General features: G+C 48.8%; 1 protein-coding gene and 1 pseudogene across 1 annotated transcript; both read right to left on the bottom strand.

The window, feature by feature from the left end:
* LOC119951627 overlaps positions 1-15,620 on the bottom strand; it is a 55,582-nt pseudogene that overhangs the window by 34,503 nt on the left and 5,459 nt on the right.
* Positions 2,311-3,945, bottom strand: LOC119951312 (zinc finger protein 135-like). Its single transcript, XM_038774403.1, has one exon. It carries the CDS (start codon positions 3,747-3,749, stop codon positions 2,832-2,834), a length of 918 nt encoding a protein of 305 aa, XP_038630331.1. The 5' UTR covers positions 3,750-3,945; the 3' UTR covers positions 2,311-2,831.

The raw sequence follows: 15,620 nt of genomic DNA, 5'->3' as shown, positions 1-15,620 counted from the left end.
CGGTCAGGAACAGATTCCCGTTTGACACCAATCTCTGCTTTGACAGCACGTTTCCAGCATTCTCCCTTGTTTCTTCCTGACTGTTACGGTACAGGACCACAGCCCCAGTTTATATTGAGAAACCCCAATTGTTGTGTTATGCTGCTTCAGATAACACAGGCTGCTATTTGATGCAGTCTTCACTAAAGGATGCTCCAGGCTCTGAAATGAGTTCAACGTGTTTATTGAGCTATTATAACACAGTTCTCAAATGAGTTCGACTCTCTGCTAATCTAACTGTAGTAACTCAGTCTAACTGTACCAGCTTGCTCTAAGCCACGTGCTGGGGTGTGATGCTGCTGATCAACCCTGTTTAACTCTCTCGATGTCTGTCTGTGGAAACAGGCAGGGTGTGAGTGCCTCATCCCTTCATAGTGTTTATGTCATGCCCCCTTGTGGTGATGCCACCTCTTGAGTATCCTGACTGCCCATTGGTTGTGTCCTATTCTGAGTGTTCATTGGTCGCACTTTTGCGTATCATGACACCAATAACATTTCAATTTGTAAACTGTTGAGGAAAGGATACTTCACCGCCAGGAGCGATTCCACTGACAAATAGGGATGTTTTTACATTAAAACAAACTTTATTATTAACACAGGATTAACCCACATTCAAGGAAAAAAAAATTGCTTTGCAATTAACAGTTAAACAATTCCAAAAAAGTAAAGAATGGTTTCGGAGTTCACTTTCTCATCTACCTCTAAAATTTCAATTGAACAAAATCCACACACGCAGGTCAAAGGTCACTTATTAATACAGTTAACACGCAGTGACGTACACATTTATTCACCAAGTCCTTGGGGCGAGAAGGTTTCAGAAGTCAGTCTGAGAAACGCAAATTCTGTCCCCAGAGCCCAGTGCAAGTCTCCCAGAATGAAACTAAAAACAGACACAAGGCAGGGCTAAAAGCCAAACTAAAAACAGACCCAACCCCTTCCACGAGTGATATCACAGCCTGTCTAGCTGTTAACCCTTAATCACAGCTTTTGCAGCCATATAATCTGGATACCTTCTTTTAATAACATTACTGCAACAGACACATAATACAATATATACGTTACGACAGGTCAATTCCAGCCCCACTTGACCTGGAGGAGCAACACAACTGAATTAACCAATAATTCTTATAAAAATACCCACAGTCTTTGGCCCTTGGCGGCCCAATAATTACAGTAACCAGGTTTGTAAATATAAACACAATTACTGTTTATTAATAACAAGAACTGTAATGAAATATGCAGCAAATACACTGGTTAACTCTTAGCTAATTCCGGGGCGGCACAGTGGTTAGCCGAGGTCCCAGGTTCGATCCTGGCCCTGGGACACGTTTGCACATTCTCCCCGTGTCTGCGTGGGTCTCACCCCCACAACCCAAAGATGTGCAGGTTAGATGGATTGGCCACGCTAAATTGCCCCTTAATTGGAAACAAAAAATGTGGATACCCTAAATTTATTTTTTTAATATCCCTTATCTAATTCCTAATCCCCCCTTTAACTTGCCCCACCTCACTCTCCACACACACAAGATAGACAAAACATTTTTTGAAATAAATTTAGAGTACCCTATTCATTTTTTCCAATTAAGGGGCAATTTAGTGTGGGCAATCCACCTACCCTGCACATCTTTGGGTTGTGGGGGCGAAACCCACGCAGACACGGGGAGAATGTGCAAATTCCACACGGACAGTGACCCAGAGCCGGGATCGAACCTGGGACCTCGGCGCCGTGAGGCTGCAGTGCACCGCCGTGCTGCCCTCAGATAGACAAACATAGAGGGGCGGCGAGGGGTGAAAATAATAGGTCCAAGAAAAAAAAATACTCGTTTCAGATGATAGTCTTTACGCAGATCTTCCTTCAAAGTAAACTTTCAGATCCAGGTCTCTGTTTGCAGCCTGTCATGGTTTCACTGCAGACTCATTCAGGTCTCTGCAGTTTCAGAAATACAGCAGCTCACAGCCTTTGTGGAGAGAGAGAGAGGGAGAGATGGAGAGAGAGAGAGTGGGGGGGGTGGGGGGGAAGAGAGAGAGAGAGGGAGAGATGGAGAGAGATGGAGAGAGAGAGAGAGAGAGAGAGAGAGAGAGATGAGAGCGAGAGAGAGTGGGGGGGGAGGGGGAAGAGAGAGAGAGGATGAGATGGAGAGAGAGAGAGAGAGAGAGCGGGGGAGAGAGAGAGAGAGAGAGAGAGAGAGAGAGCGGAGAGAGAGGAGAGAGCGGGAGAGAGAGAGGCGGAGAGAGAGAGATGCGATGAGGAGAGAGCGGGAGAGAGAGAGAGACGAGAGAGGAGAGAGAGAGAGAGAGAGAGCGGGGGAATGAGGAGAGATCGGGGGAGGGAGAGAGAGAGAGAGAGAGAGAGAGATGAAGTGCAGTTCCTTCACTCGATGCCCAGGATTCAAAATTGCTTTCCTTAAGTCTCTGGAAATCATCTGATCCAATCAGCTCCTGTTACTGGGCAGAATACAGCCTTTTGGCCAATTCACTGGCCACCAGCCAACCAATCGAACCGAGTCCCAGCCTACCACTCGGGTGCCGAGAAGTCTGCGCCCTGCTGTCCAAAGCTGGCAGCGCCACATACTATGTTCTAACTCCTTGAATTCCTCATTCTCTTTGCTGCTTTACTTTGTTTTATAAATTTCCTACATTCATGACTCTAAACACAGCTTTAAAAGGGCCCTCTGTTCCATGTCTAGGATCCCTGAACCATGGAAGAGAGCGGCTGCGCCACATTTCCTACACGCCTCAGGATGAACCCACGCAGCCAGTCCAGCAGCAGTAGCAGAGTTCAACCCCGACAGTCACTTGTGAATTTGCTGATGCCTCCGCAGGTGGGACGGCCGCGTGAATTTCTTCCCGCACACGGAGCAGGCGAACGGCCTCTCCCCGTCGTGAGTGCGGCGGTGCCTGGTCATGTGGGATGACCAGATGAACCCCTTCCCGCACACGGAGCAGGTGAACGGCCTCTCCCTGGTGTGAACCCGCTGGTGCTGCTGCAGGGTGAACGACCGCGTGAATCCCGACCCGCACACGGAGCAGCCGAAGGGCTTCTCCCCGGTGTGAATTTGCTGGTGCTTCAGCAGGTTGGACGAATCCTTGAATCCCTTCCCACACTCTGAGCAGGTGAACGGCCTCTCTTCAGTGTGGCTGAGCTGGTGCCTCAGCAGGTCACCGCGGATCTTAAAGGTCTCCTTGCAGGCGGAACATTTAAACGGTCTCGTATCGGAGTGAAGGTGCCGGTGCCGTTGCAGGTTGGAGGCGTTCGTGAATGCCTTCCCACACGCCGAGCACTTGAACGGCTTTTCCTTGTTGTGAACACGCTGGTGCACGGCGAGTTCTGATGCCGTTTGGAATCTGATCCCGCAGTGGGAGCAGCCGAATGGGATCTCGGCAATGTGGACGCGCTGATGGGACGACAATTCCTCGGCACTTTTACAGCTCTCCCCGCAGGCTAAGCATTTAAAAGGCTTGTGGACTCTCTGGTGGGTTTGCAAATTGGATAACTGAGTGAATTTCTTCCCACACTCGGAGCAGGTGAACGGTCTATTCCGAGCGTGAACTCGCTGGTGGGTATTTAAACCAGATAACTGAGTGAATCCCTTCCCACAGGTGGAGCAGGTGAATGGCCTCTCCCCAGTGTGACTGCGCCGATGCATTTCCAGCTGGGATGGGTAATTGAATCCCTTCCCACAGTCCCCACATTTCCACGGTTTCTCCATGGTGCCGCCAGTGTCCTTGTGTCCCTCCAGATTAGACAATAAGTCGCAGCCTCGTCCACAGACAGAACATGTTGACTGTCTCTCCTCACTGTGGATGGTGCAATGTCTTTTCAGGCTGTGTAACTGGTTGGATCTCTTTCCACAGTCAGTTCACTAGAACATTCTCACTCGAGTGTGTGTGTGTTTCAGTGCTTTTCCAATCACACCGATGTTTGGGTGGCGTGGTAGCAGTGGTTAGCACTGTTGCTTCAATGCGCCGGGGTCCCCGGTTCGATTCCCGCTTGGGTCACTGTCTGTGTGGAGTCTGCACGTCCCCCCACATGTCTGCGTGGGTTTCCTCCGGGTGCTCCGGTTTCCTCCCACAAGTCCCGAAAGACGTGCTGTTGGGTGAATTGGACATTCTGAATTCTCCCTCTGTGACCCGAACAGGCGCCGGAATGTGGCGACTGGGGGATTCTCACAGTAACTTCATTGCAGTGTTAATGTCAGCCTACTTGTGACAATAATAAAGATTTTAAAATTATTAAAACATTTTCCGATAGAACAGACAGAACATTTATGTTTCCACATTGAAAGGATGATGATATTCAGGTCCTGAAGCAGGAAGTGACTCTGCCAGAGTGAAGTTCGATTTGAGTTTTCAGTCTGTAAATCCACCCTATAAAAAGAGTTTATAAAAGTCACTACTATTAAGGACAGGATAGAAATTCTGAACAAACAATTCTAGTTTCTCTGCAACATTTTTCCCTCTTGTTCCCCCAAAGCTGTAAATCCCCGTCCCACACACTCTCCCTCCTCCCTGGGCTGAAATCCAAACCCATCTCACCATCTGCACCATTTCTTTCCTCCACTCCCAGTTTTCACCCTCCCTCCCTCTGCCTAGGTTCAGTTCTCCAGTTCCTGTCTGCAAAGTGAAAGTAAATTGAATGAATCAATCATTTCTCTCCTGGTGTTCTGGGTCAGGGTTTAGAGAACCACAAAGTGTATCATGGAGTTCACCTGACCCACAACTTTTACTAGATTGTGGCTATGGGGAGCACACGGGCCCACTCTACAGGGGTGGTACAGCAGAAATGGAAAAGTAATTTTTAAAGCAAAACAATGTTTATTCTATTAACTCGCGTTAACCTTTTTAAAACATAGTGAACATCTTAGCAACCATTAATTCAAATACAACCCCCAAAGAATACAACACTGAGTAATCCTTTAAGCTTTCCTTTTAACATCCATAAGACTTAAAACACCTTTTACCAGAAGCACATCAGGTTAAAGTCACTACTGTTATTCGTTTTAAATCACCAGGATCGAGTTACAGTCTTTAGATTATAGAGAGAGACTCTAATACACCTTCTGGCTGTGACTGCAGCTATCCAGCTCTGAAAACGAAACTAAAACACACCCTGCAGCAAACAGCCTAAAATGAAAGTAAAAAGCTGACAGACAGCCCAGCTCCACCCACACTCTGACATCACTGATAAACACCCATTTCTTAAAGGTACATTTCTTAAACACCATTTCTTAAAGGTATTCTCACATGACGCCTGGTCACTGGAACCCTACTGACTCTGTGTTCATAACATAAGAGCTAGGAGCAGGAGTAGGCGATCTGGCCCCTCGAGCCTGCTCCACCATTCAATGAGATCATGGCTGATCTTTTGTGGACTCAGTTCCACTTTCCGGCCCGAACACCATAACCCTTAATCCCTTTGTTCTTCAAAAAACGACCTATCTTTACCTTAAAAACATTTAATGAAGGAGCCTCAATTGCTTCACTGGGCAAGGAATTCCATAGATTCACAACCCTTTGGGTGAAGAAATTCCTCCTAAACTCAGTCCTAAATCTACTTCCCCTTATTTTGAGGCTATGCCCCCTAGTTCTGCTTTCACCCGCCAGTGGAAACAACCTGCCCGCATCTATCCTATCTATTCTCTTCAAAATTTTATATGTTTCTATAAGATCCCCCCTCATCCTTCTAAATTCCAACGAGTACAGTCCCAGTCTACTCAACCTTTCCTCTTAATCCAACCCCTTCAGCTCTGGGATTAACCTAGTGAATCTCGTCTGCACACCCTCCAGCGCCAGTACGTCCTTTCTCAAGTAAGGAGACCAAAACTGAACACAATACTCCAGGTGTGGCCTCACTAACACCGTATACAATTGCAACATAACCTCCCTCGTCTTAACCTCCATCCCTCTAGCAATGAAGGACAAAATTCCATTTGCCTTCTTAATCACCTGTTGCACCTGTAAACCAGCCTTCTGTGACTCATGCACTAGCACACCCAGGTCTCTCTGCACAGCGGCATTCTTTAATATTTTATCATTTAAATAATAATCCCTCCCAAGGTGGTCACGCATGTGTCCTACTGGCTGAACATGCTTCCCTCAAGTTGCCTGGGTAACCCGGACCTGTCCCAAAAGAAGCCCTGCGCCTCTGAATCATCCTGACTCCCTTTTTTAAGCAAACCCTCAGGATCGAGGATAACTTGCTTCTACTCTCACTCAATGGGTTCACAGATGGCTGATAATCCGCTGTGTATTCTGCAGACGCCTGTCACACGTGAGTGGTGCTGGAAGGGTTGGGTAGATGAGGTGTTGGGTGTGTTTGTGTGCTCTCTGATGCATCAACGTTACCCCTTGGTACTCCCGGCGGGAGTCTCGCAATGTGTTTGATGCCTTGACGAACAAATCTTCTTGTCGGTCACAATCCAGGGACTCCCTTGAGACTGTGTGGAGGTTTGCTCGCTCCAGTGATGCTTTGAGGAAAATCCCCAAATGTTTCCTGACGTGACTCAGTTCCGAACAGCCGCGTCTGAAGTCTGGAGTGTGGTGTCAGGTGTACGAGTGACATGTCTGCTCAGTGGGGCTGGTTTTGTGTGGCCAGCGCCTTGATGTTGGGCATGTTGTCTTTGGAAAGGGCTCTGTTGTTGGACCGCCCTCCTTGCCATCTGGATTTGTGAAGGCCGGCTGCAGGTACTTCTCCAGTGCTTTCTCCACTGCTCCAGGTCTCTGAAGCCTTTAGGAGCACAGGGATCACAGGTGCCTGGTGTACCGTGACCTCTGACTCGGATTTGAGATCATCAAATACCTTTCTCCTCGTACGGCCAAAAGCTGAGCTGGCACAGAAGAGGCGACGATCAATACGTGTGCCCTTGGCAAGAAGAGGCTGCCAGGATATGGAAATGGTCCACCTTTTCCTGAATCTCACCATTAATATTAATTGACTTGGAGGTGGTTAAAACATACAAGATAAATAACGAAATGGTGGGGAGAAGGTGCGCGGGATATCCAACAACTCGCATGTCAAACAACGGCATGCGTGCTTTCCTCAGAGTTGTCCATCTGTGACCGAAGCACTCAAAGGCCCACCCCACTGAGAGGCAAGCGTGGAGGGGAACTCATCACATAATAATCTTCATTGTCACAAGTAGGCTGACATTAACACTGCAATGAAGTTACTGTGAGAATCCCCCAGTCGCCACATTCCGGCGCCTGTCCGGGTCACAGAGGGAGAATTCAGAATGTCCACTTCACCTGACAGAGGGCAGCACGGTGGCGCAGTGGTTAGCATTGCTGCCTCACGGCGCTGAGGTCCCAGGTTCGATCCCGGCCCTGGGTCACTGTCCGTGTGGAGTTTGCACATTCTCCCCGTGTCTGCGTGGGTTTCGCCCCCACAACCCAAAAGATGTGCAGCGTAGGTGGATTGGCCATGCTAAATTGCCCCTCAATTGGAAAGATAATTGGGTACGCTAAATTTATATATTTTTTAAATTCACTTAACAGGGACTTGTGGAAGGAAACCAAAGGAAACCCACGCAGACACAGGGAGAATGTGCAGACTCCACACAGTCAGTGACCCAAGCCAGGAATCGAACCTGGGACCCTGGCGCTGTGAAGCAACAGTGCTAACCCCTGTGCTGCCGTGCCGCTCTCAGTCAAGGACTCCGTCTTTGACTTCAACGTCCTCAATTCCATTCCTCGATACCCTGTCAGCTCAGTCTCTGTGCTACCCCGGTCCAGCACGAAAGTGAAAAAGCCGTTCGAAAGCTGCAAAACAACACGACCTCTGATGCAGATAAAATCCCTGCCGAAATACACTCCTGGCACAGCTCCACAACCCCATTAGGTAGAGAGATGCAAACTGGGGAATCTCAGGAACACACACTGTGGGCCCGATTCTCCGCCCCCCACGCCGGGTGAGAGAATAGCGGGAGGGCCTCCCAACAATTTTCAGGCCCTCCCGCTATTCTCCCCCCCCCCCCCCCCCACGCCCGACCCACGCCACAAATCGGCGATCACCGTTTTTTTACGGCGAGCGGCGATTCTCCCAGGCCGATGGGCCGAGCTTTCATGCCCATTTCAACACGGCAGCAAACACACCTGCTCGCTGCCGTCGTGAAACGGTCGCCCGTTTGGGGCATCTGGGGGCCCGGTGCCAAGGGGGGCATAGGCCCGCGATCGTCCATAATGTCCGTAACGGACGCACTCTTTTCCCTCCGCCGCCCCGCAAGATCAATTGGCCACGTCTTGCGGGGCGGCTGAGGGAAAAGACGCCAACTGCGCATGCGCGGCCGCGTGACACTTGACGTGCGGCCTTGACGACCATCGTCAAGGCCGCGCCGCCGTGAAGCACGGGGCTGCGCTCCTGGCCCCGCCCGGGGGGTGGAGAATCGGCCCCGGAAGTGGGCGTGAAGGCTGCCGTGGGCCACGGCCTGTCCCACGGCAGCCGTTACGATTCTCTGCATTTGCGGAGAATCTCGCCCTGTGACTATATTCAAGAAGGGAGACAAGTCTGATTGTGGTATTTATGGGGAAGATCACTGCAAGGGTCCTCCTCAATCAGCTCCTTTGAGTATCCAAAGATATCCTTCCAGACTCTGAGTGGTTTTCCCCCCCACCCCATCAAGAAGCACCGCAACACGATCTTCACTCTGCGTGATAAACGCAAGAATGATGCAAGGAAAATCACTGATCGCAGTGCTTCATCTTTTTCAACTTCACATCAGCTTTTTACATAGTCAAATGTGAAGCGTCATGCAGTATCTTCCTCAAATTTGGTTGTCCTTGGTACTTGCCACCATCCTTCCCCCTGCTCCCCGATAACATTTGAGCGATGATCCACTTGAGCGGAACAACCATGATGCATTTCCATAAAGACTGGGATCAGACAGATCTGTCATGGTGCCATTTTTCTCTCTGCACCTCACCTCGAAGACATTATCCATGAGTGCGGACTTAATCTACAGAACTGTTAGGAAACCTACACCACCCTCAAATCAAAATCCGTCCAACCTTAGAGCTCCAGTGTGCAGATGCCTAATTTGTATGTTTTTTTTTTATAAATTTAGAGTACCCAATTATTTTTTCCAATTAAGGGGCAATTTAGTGTGGCCAATTCACCTAACCTGCACATCTTTTGGGTTGTGGGGGCGAAACCCACGCAGACACGGGGAGAATGTGCAAACTCCACACGAACAGTGACCCAGGGCCGGGATTCGAACCCGGGTCCTCAGCGCCGTAGGCAGCAATGCTATAATTTGTATGTTAAATCCATCCAGCTGTCTTGATTCCATAAGCCAGGCGTACCAATGTGAGCGTCCTCACCCAGGCCAATATCCCCAGTATCGAGGCACTGGTCACGCTCAACCAGCTGCGATGGGCGGGCCACATGGTGTTCCACTTCGAGATCCGCAATGGCAAGCGATCACTGGAGGGCAGAGGAAATGCTACAAGGACACTCTGGAGTGTCCTAAAATAAATGCTACATCCCCATCAAAACGCTTGCCTTAGGATGCACAAATTGGAGAAGGAGCATCCGCAAAGGCGGCAATCACCTCGAGCATCGCAGGGTGGAGCACGCGGAGGCCAAGCGAAAACAGCGGAAGGAGCGCCGAATCCAGAGCGTCACCCACCTCAACAAGCACCACCTGCCAAACCAGTGGCAGAGTCTCAGCATGGGTCCTAGCTACGCTTGCCTAGTCAGAGTGGCAGAGAAACTCGTGAATCAGCGTTCGGAGACTATGTTGTTGGACTATGTGTCCAACTTTATGGAGAGATGAGGCAACACGGTGGCGCAGTGGATAGCACTGCTGCCTCACAGCGCTGAGGTCACAGGTTCAATCCCGGCTCTGGGTCACTGTCCGTGTGGAGTTTGCACATTCTCCCCGTGTTTGCGTGGGTTTCGTCCCCACAATCTGAAAAGATGCGCAGGGTAGGTGGATTGGCCACGCTAAATTGCCCCTTAATTGGAATAAATTAATTGGGTACTCTAAATTTACTCTAAAAACTTTATGGAGAGGTAAGCTAGGGCTGGTGAGTTGGCTGGAAAGCATTTAAAATTGTCACAGCATGTGATGACGAAAGAGGCAAATAAGAAATAAAATATTTGTCATTTTCTTAGTGGGGAGAAGGTACTAGTATTGTTACCATGGTAGGTGAAACAATAAAATCAAGATTCAGTGTACCAAGGGGTAGCACATGGCACAGTGGGTTAGCACTGCTGCCTACGGCGCTGAGGACTCGGGTTCGAATCCCGGCCCTGGGTCACTGTCCGTTTGGAGTTTGCACGTTCCCCACGTATCAGCGTGGGTTTCACCCCCACAACCCAAAAGGTTAGGTGGGTTGGCCACGCTAAATTGCCCCTTAATTGGAAAAAAAATTCAGTACTCTAAAATTTAAAAAAAAAGATTCAGTGCGCCTTATCAAATTGAAAGGAAATTGAGTGAGGTGAATTATTTGGTAAGAACGCCAGATAGAAGGAAACGCAGAGTGTGTCATGTTAATATGATCAAATGGTATTTTTTGATAGCCAAGAAAGGGAAGAGGTGATATTTTAACTCACGGAGAAGAGATACATTGAGATCAAAGAGAAAATGCTGGAAAATCTCAACAGGTCTGGCACCATCTGTAGGGAGAGAAAAGAGCTAACGTTTCGAGCCCGATGACTCTTTGCATGCATACGGAGGCTGGTGGGGTGAAATGTGAGAACATTGAGTGGGACACTATCCTTGTTCTGGGAGGGAGGGGAGGGTAGTGGCGCGGGAGATGGACCGCACACTGTTGAGGGCCCTGTCAACAACTGTAGGTGGGAAATCACGGTTGAGGAAGAAGAAACACATTTTCGAAGCACCATTTAAGAAAGTGGCATCATCGGAACAAATGCGATGGAGGTGAAGGAGTTGAGAGAAAGGGATGGAGTCCTTACAGGGTGTTGGGTGTGAAGACCTGTAGGCCAGATAGCTGTGGGAGTCAGTGGGCTTGTAGTGGATATTAGTGGATAGTCTATTGCCGGAAATGGAGACAGAAAGGTCAAGGAAGGGAAGGGAGGTGTCTGAGATGGACCAGGTGAAAGTGATGGAGGGGTGGAAACTGGAAACGAAGTTGAAGAATTTTTCCAGGTCCAGACGAGAGCATGAAGCAGCAACAAAATAGTCATCAAAGTACTGGTCAGGGCAGCACGGTGGCCTAGTGGTTAGCACAGCTGCCTCACGGCGCCGAGGTCCCAGGTTCGATCCCGGCTCTGGGTCACTGTCTGTGTGCAGTTTGCACATTCTCCCCCGTGTCTGCGTGAGTTTCGCCCCCACAACCCAGAGATGTGCAGAGTAGGTGGATTGGCCACAATAAATTGCCCCTTAATTGGAAAAAAATAATTGGGTAATCGAAATTTATTTTAAAAAATCAACGTACCGGTAAAGGGGTTGTGGGAGGGGACCCGGATAGGCCTGGAACAAGGAATGTTCCACATACCCCATAAAAATGCAAGTGTAGCTGGGACCCATGCTGGTACCCATTGCTACACCTTTGATTTGGAGAAAATGGGATGAGTTGAAGGAGAAGTTGTTGAGAGATAGAACGAGTTCAGCCAGGCGGAGGAGAGTGATGGTGGATGGGAATTGTCCAGGCCTCTTTTCGAGAATGAAGCGAAGGGCTCCCAGGCCATCCTGGTGTGGGATGGAGGTGTAGAGGGATTCCACATCCATGGTGAACAGAATGCGGTTAGGGCCCGCGAACTGGAAGCTGTCAATATGGCGCAGGGCATCAGAGGAATCCCGGATGTAGGTGGGGAGGGAATGGACCAGAGGAGTGAGGATGGAGTCAAGATAAGAGGAAATAAGTTCAGTGGGGCAGGAGCATGCTGACACAATGGGCCTGCCGGGACAGTCCTTTTTGTGGATTTTGGGAAGTAGGGAACAGCGGGCTGTCCGGGGTTGGAAGACTATGTGGTTGGAAGTCGTAGGAGGAAGGCATCCATAGGAAATGAGATCGCCAACGGTGTTGGAGAGAATGGCTTGATGTTCAGTGGACTGGTCATGGTCCAGGGGTGGTAAGAGGAAGTATCGGAGAGTTGGCGCTCAGCCTCTGTGAGGTCGAGGTCAGTACGCCAGCCGAAAACAGCACCCCATTTGTCGGCAGGTTTGACGACAAAGTCGGGGTTGGACCTGATGGAGAGAAGAACGGAGATTCGTAAGAGGAAGTTTGGAATGGGTGAGAGGGGGGCAGAAAAACTAAAACGGCCAATGTCCCGTCAACAGTTCTCAATGAAAAGATCGAGAGCAGATAGTTGTCCCAGCAGAGGTGTCCACTTGGAGGCAGAACGTTGGAGGCACATGAAAGGGTCTGTGGGACGGGGCGGAGGACTCTTGCCCAAAGAAGTGGGCATGGAGACGAAGATAGCGAAAGAAGAGTTCAACATCATGTCGAGCCCGGAATTCATTGAGGTGGGGAGGTCAGGGTACAAAGCTGAGCTGATAAATTGAGATGATTGCTCAGTGAAAGCAAAACTGAAAAACAAGGGACAGGCTGTGGGGAAGGGGAGTGGTTGTAGGAAACTAAGAAACAAAAGGGGGGGGGGGGGGGGGGGAAAGATCAAGGTCTAAACTTGTTGAACTCAATGTTGAGTCCAGAAGGCTGTATCACACCTCATGAGAAGAGGAGGTGTTCTTCCAGTTTATTTTGGGCATCGCTGGAGCATTCCAGGATGGACATGGGAGCAAGATGCCAAATTGAAATGGAAAGGAACCGGAAGCTCGGGGTCCGTACTCACGGACGGAGCGATGGCGACCCGAAGGTGTCCACACAACAATAAATATCACTGATTTGGACATTTAAATAGTGACAATTATTTCACTCTTAACTGGTCCTGTAACATAATTTCAAAAACATAATAATTTGAGAGAAACACTGAGGAAGCTGGAATTATGAAGTGAAAACAGAAAGTTGTGGAAATCCTCAGCAGGTTTGGCAGCTTCTGTGAAGAGACAGAGAGTTAACATTCCCAATGCAATCTGATTCTTCTTCAGAACTGATAGTTTGCAGTGTTGTGATTTCATTTGACAAACGTAATGAAGGTGAACTTTGCGGTTCTTACAGATATCTGGCTGTCAATCTGATTTTGAGGGATGGAGTTTAAGACGAGGGAGGTTATGCTGCAATTGTATAAGGTGTTAGTGAGGCCACACCTGTGCAGAGTGCAGAGGATACTGGAAGTCTGCAGAGGGATTTGGATAGGTTAAGTGAATGGGCTAGGGTCTGGCAGATGGAATACAATGTTGACAAATGTGAGGTTATCCATTTTGGTAGGAATAACAGCAAACGGGATTATTATTTAAACGATAAAATATTAAAACATGCTGCTGTGCAGAGAGACCTGGGTGTGCTAGTGCATGAGTCACAGAAGGTTGGTTTACAGGTGCAACAGGTGATTAAGAAGGCAAATGGAATTTTGTCCTTCATTGCTAGAGGGATGGAGTTTAAGACTAGGGAGGTTATGTTGCAATTGTATATGGTGTTAGTGAGGCCACACCTGGAGTATTCTGTTCAGTTTTGGTCTCCTTACTTGAGAAAGGACGTACTGGCACTGGAGGGTGTGCAGAGGAGATTCACTAGGTTAATCCCAGAGCTGAAGGGGTTCGATAATGAGGAGAGGTTGAGTAGACTGGGACTGTACTCATTGGAATTTAGAAGGATGAGGGGGGATCTTATAGAAACATATAAAATGATGAAGGGAATAGATAGGATAGATGCGGGCAGGTTGTTTCCACTGGCGGGTGAAAGCAGAACTAGGGGACATAGCCTCAAAATAAGGGGAAGTAGATTTAGGACTGAGTTTAGGAAGAACTTCTTCACCCAAAGGGTTGTGAATCTATGGAATTCCTTGCCCAGTGAAGCAGTAGAGGCTCCTTCATTAAATGTTTTTAAGGTAAAGATAGATAGTTTTTTGAAGAATAAAGGGATTAAGGGTTATGGTGTTCGGGCCGGAAAGTGGAGCTGAGTCCACAAAAGATCAGCCATGATCTCATTGAATCGCGGAGCAGGCTCGAGGGGCCAGATGGCCGGCTCCTGCTCCTAGTTCTTATGTTCTTACTGGCAACATGAAGGGCTAAGGAAGGTGCTGATAGTGGCATAAAGGTAAGGTAGCAGGATGTGTGAATGGGAGAACAAAGGTGGGGCAGTTGCATTGAGTTGAAAAATGCTTTGGGTTTTAAAAAGGGGTCAGGATGGAGAAGAACTGTCACAGCCTAAAGTTGGTGAGTCCCTCGGGCTGTAGGGAGCCAAATCGGAAGACTGAGTGCTCCTTCTCCTGTGGGCTTCAGCAATAGGGGACTTTCTGCAGCGCAGGGTGTTCTGGGTAAACTAGCCGCCATATCGACCAATCGGTAAATGAGATAGATAGATAGAACAGTACAGCACAGAACAGGCCCTTCGGCCCTCGATGTTGTGCCGAGCAATGATCACCCTACTCAAACCCACATATCCACCCTATACCCGTAACCCAACAACCCCCCCTTAACCTTACTTTTTAGGACACTACGGGCAATTTATCGTGGCCAATCCACCTAACACGCACATCTTTGGACTGTGGGAGGAAACCGGAGTACTCGGAGGAAACCCACGCACACACGGGGAGGACGTGCAGACTCCGCACAGACAGTGACCCAGCGGGGAATCGAACCTGGGACCCTGGAGCTGTGAAGCATTTATGCTAACCACCATGCTACCGTGCTGCCCTGTATTTGGCAAAAGCAGAAGATCTACGGATGAGGAGGAGGCTGGGCAAGAAGCACAATGATGGGTTTCAGACACTTTATTAAACCCAGAAGCACGTATTCTGATTGAAGATAACTGACACGAGAGGAGTGCAGAGGAGAGTGACCGATACTGTCTGGGCCGGTGCGATACAGCAATGAGGGGAGGCTGGTTAGGGTTGTTTTCCTTAGAGCCAGAGAAGGCCAAGGGGGTGACATAATTGGGGCGTACAAAATTATGAGGAACATAAGTAAAATAGACAGTGAGAAACAGGGGCCAATAACCAGGTGGCATAGATTAAGCTGAGGGGCACAAGATTTAGAAGGAATTTGAGGAAAAAGATTTTCACCCAAAAGGGTGGTGGGAATCTTGCACAAACTGCCTGAAAGAGTGGTAGAGGTGGGAACCCTTGCAATATTTAAGAAACATTTAGATAAGCACTTAAAACACCATAACCATACAAGGCTACGGACCAACTGCTGGAAAATGAGATTAGTATAGTTAGGTGCTTGATGGCTGGCATAGACATGATGGGCTATTTTTTGCTGTAAAACTCTATAACTCAACCCAGCAACGTGAATCCTCTTGAGAGCCCACCCCCTTTACAGCCAGTATTCATAGGAGCTGTTTAATCGTAACAATCCTTGTCTGTCTAGTTAGAACATACAGGCCCTTCGACCCACGATGTTGTGCCGAACTAGTCTGAAACTAAGATCTAATCAACCTACTCCCAATCATTCCAATGCACTCCATATGCCTATCCAATAACCGCTTGAAAGTTCCTAAAGTGTCCGACGCCACTACCATAGCTGGGAGTGCGTTCCACGCCCCAACCACTCTCTGAG

This window comes from Scyliorhinus canicula, chromosome 17 (genome assembly GCF_902713615.1).
Source record: "Scyliorhinus canicula chromosome 17, sScyCan1.1, whole genome shotgun sequence".
Lineage (NCBI taxonomy): Eukaryota > Metazoa > Chordata > Chondrichthyes > Carcharhiniformes > Scyliorhinidae > Scyliorhinus > Scyliorhinus canicula.
This window is presented reverse-complemented; position numbering and strand designations above follow the sequence as displayed.

What these genes read in the sequence shown, in the direction of transcription:
- LOC119951312 (XM_038774403.1), bottom strand. Translation starts at nt 3,749, where the DNA reads ATGGAGAAACCGTGGAAATGTGGGGACTGTGGGAAGGGATTCAATTAC.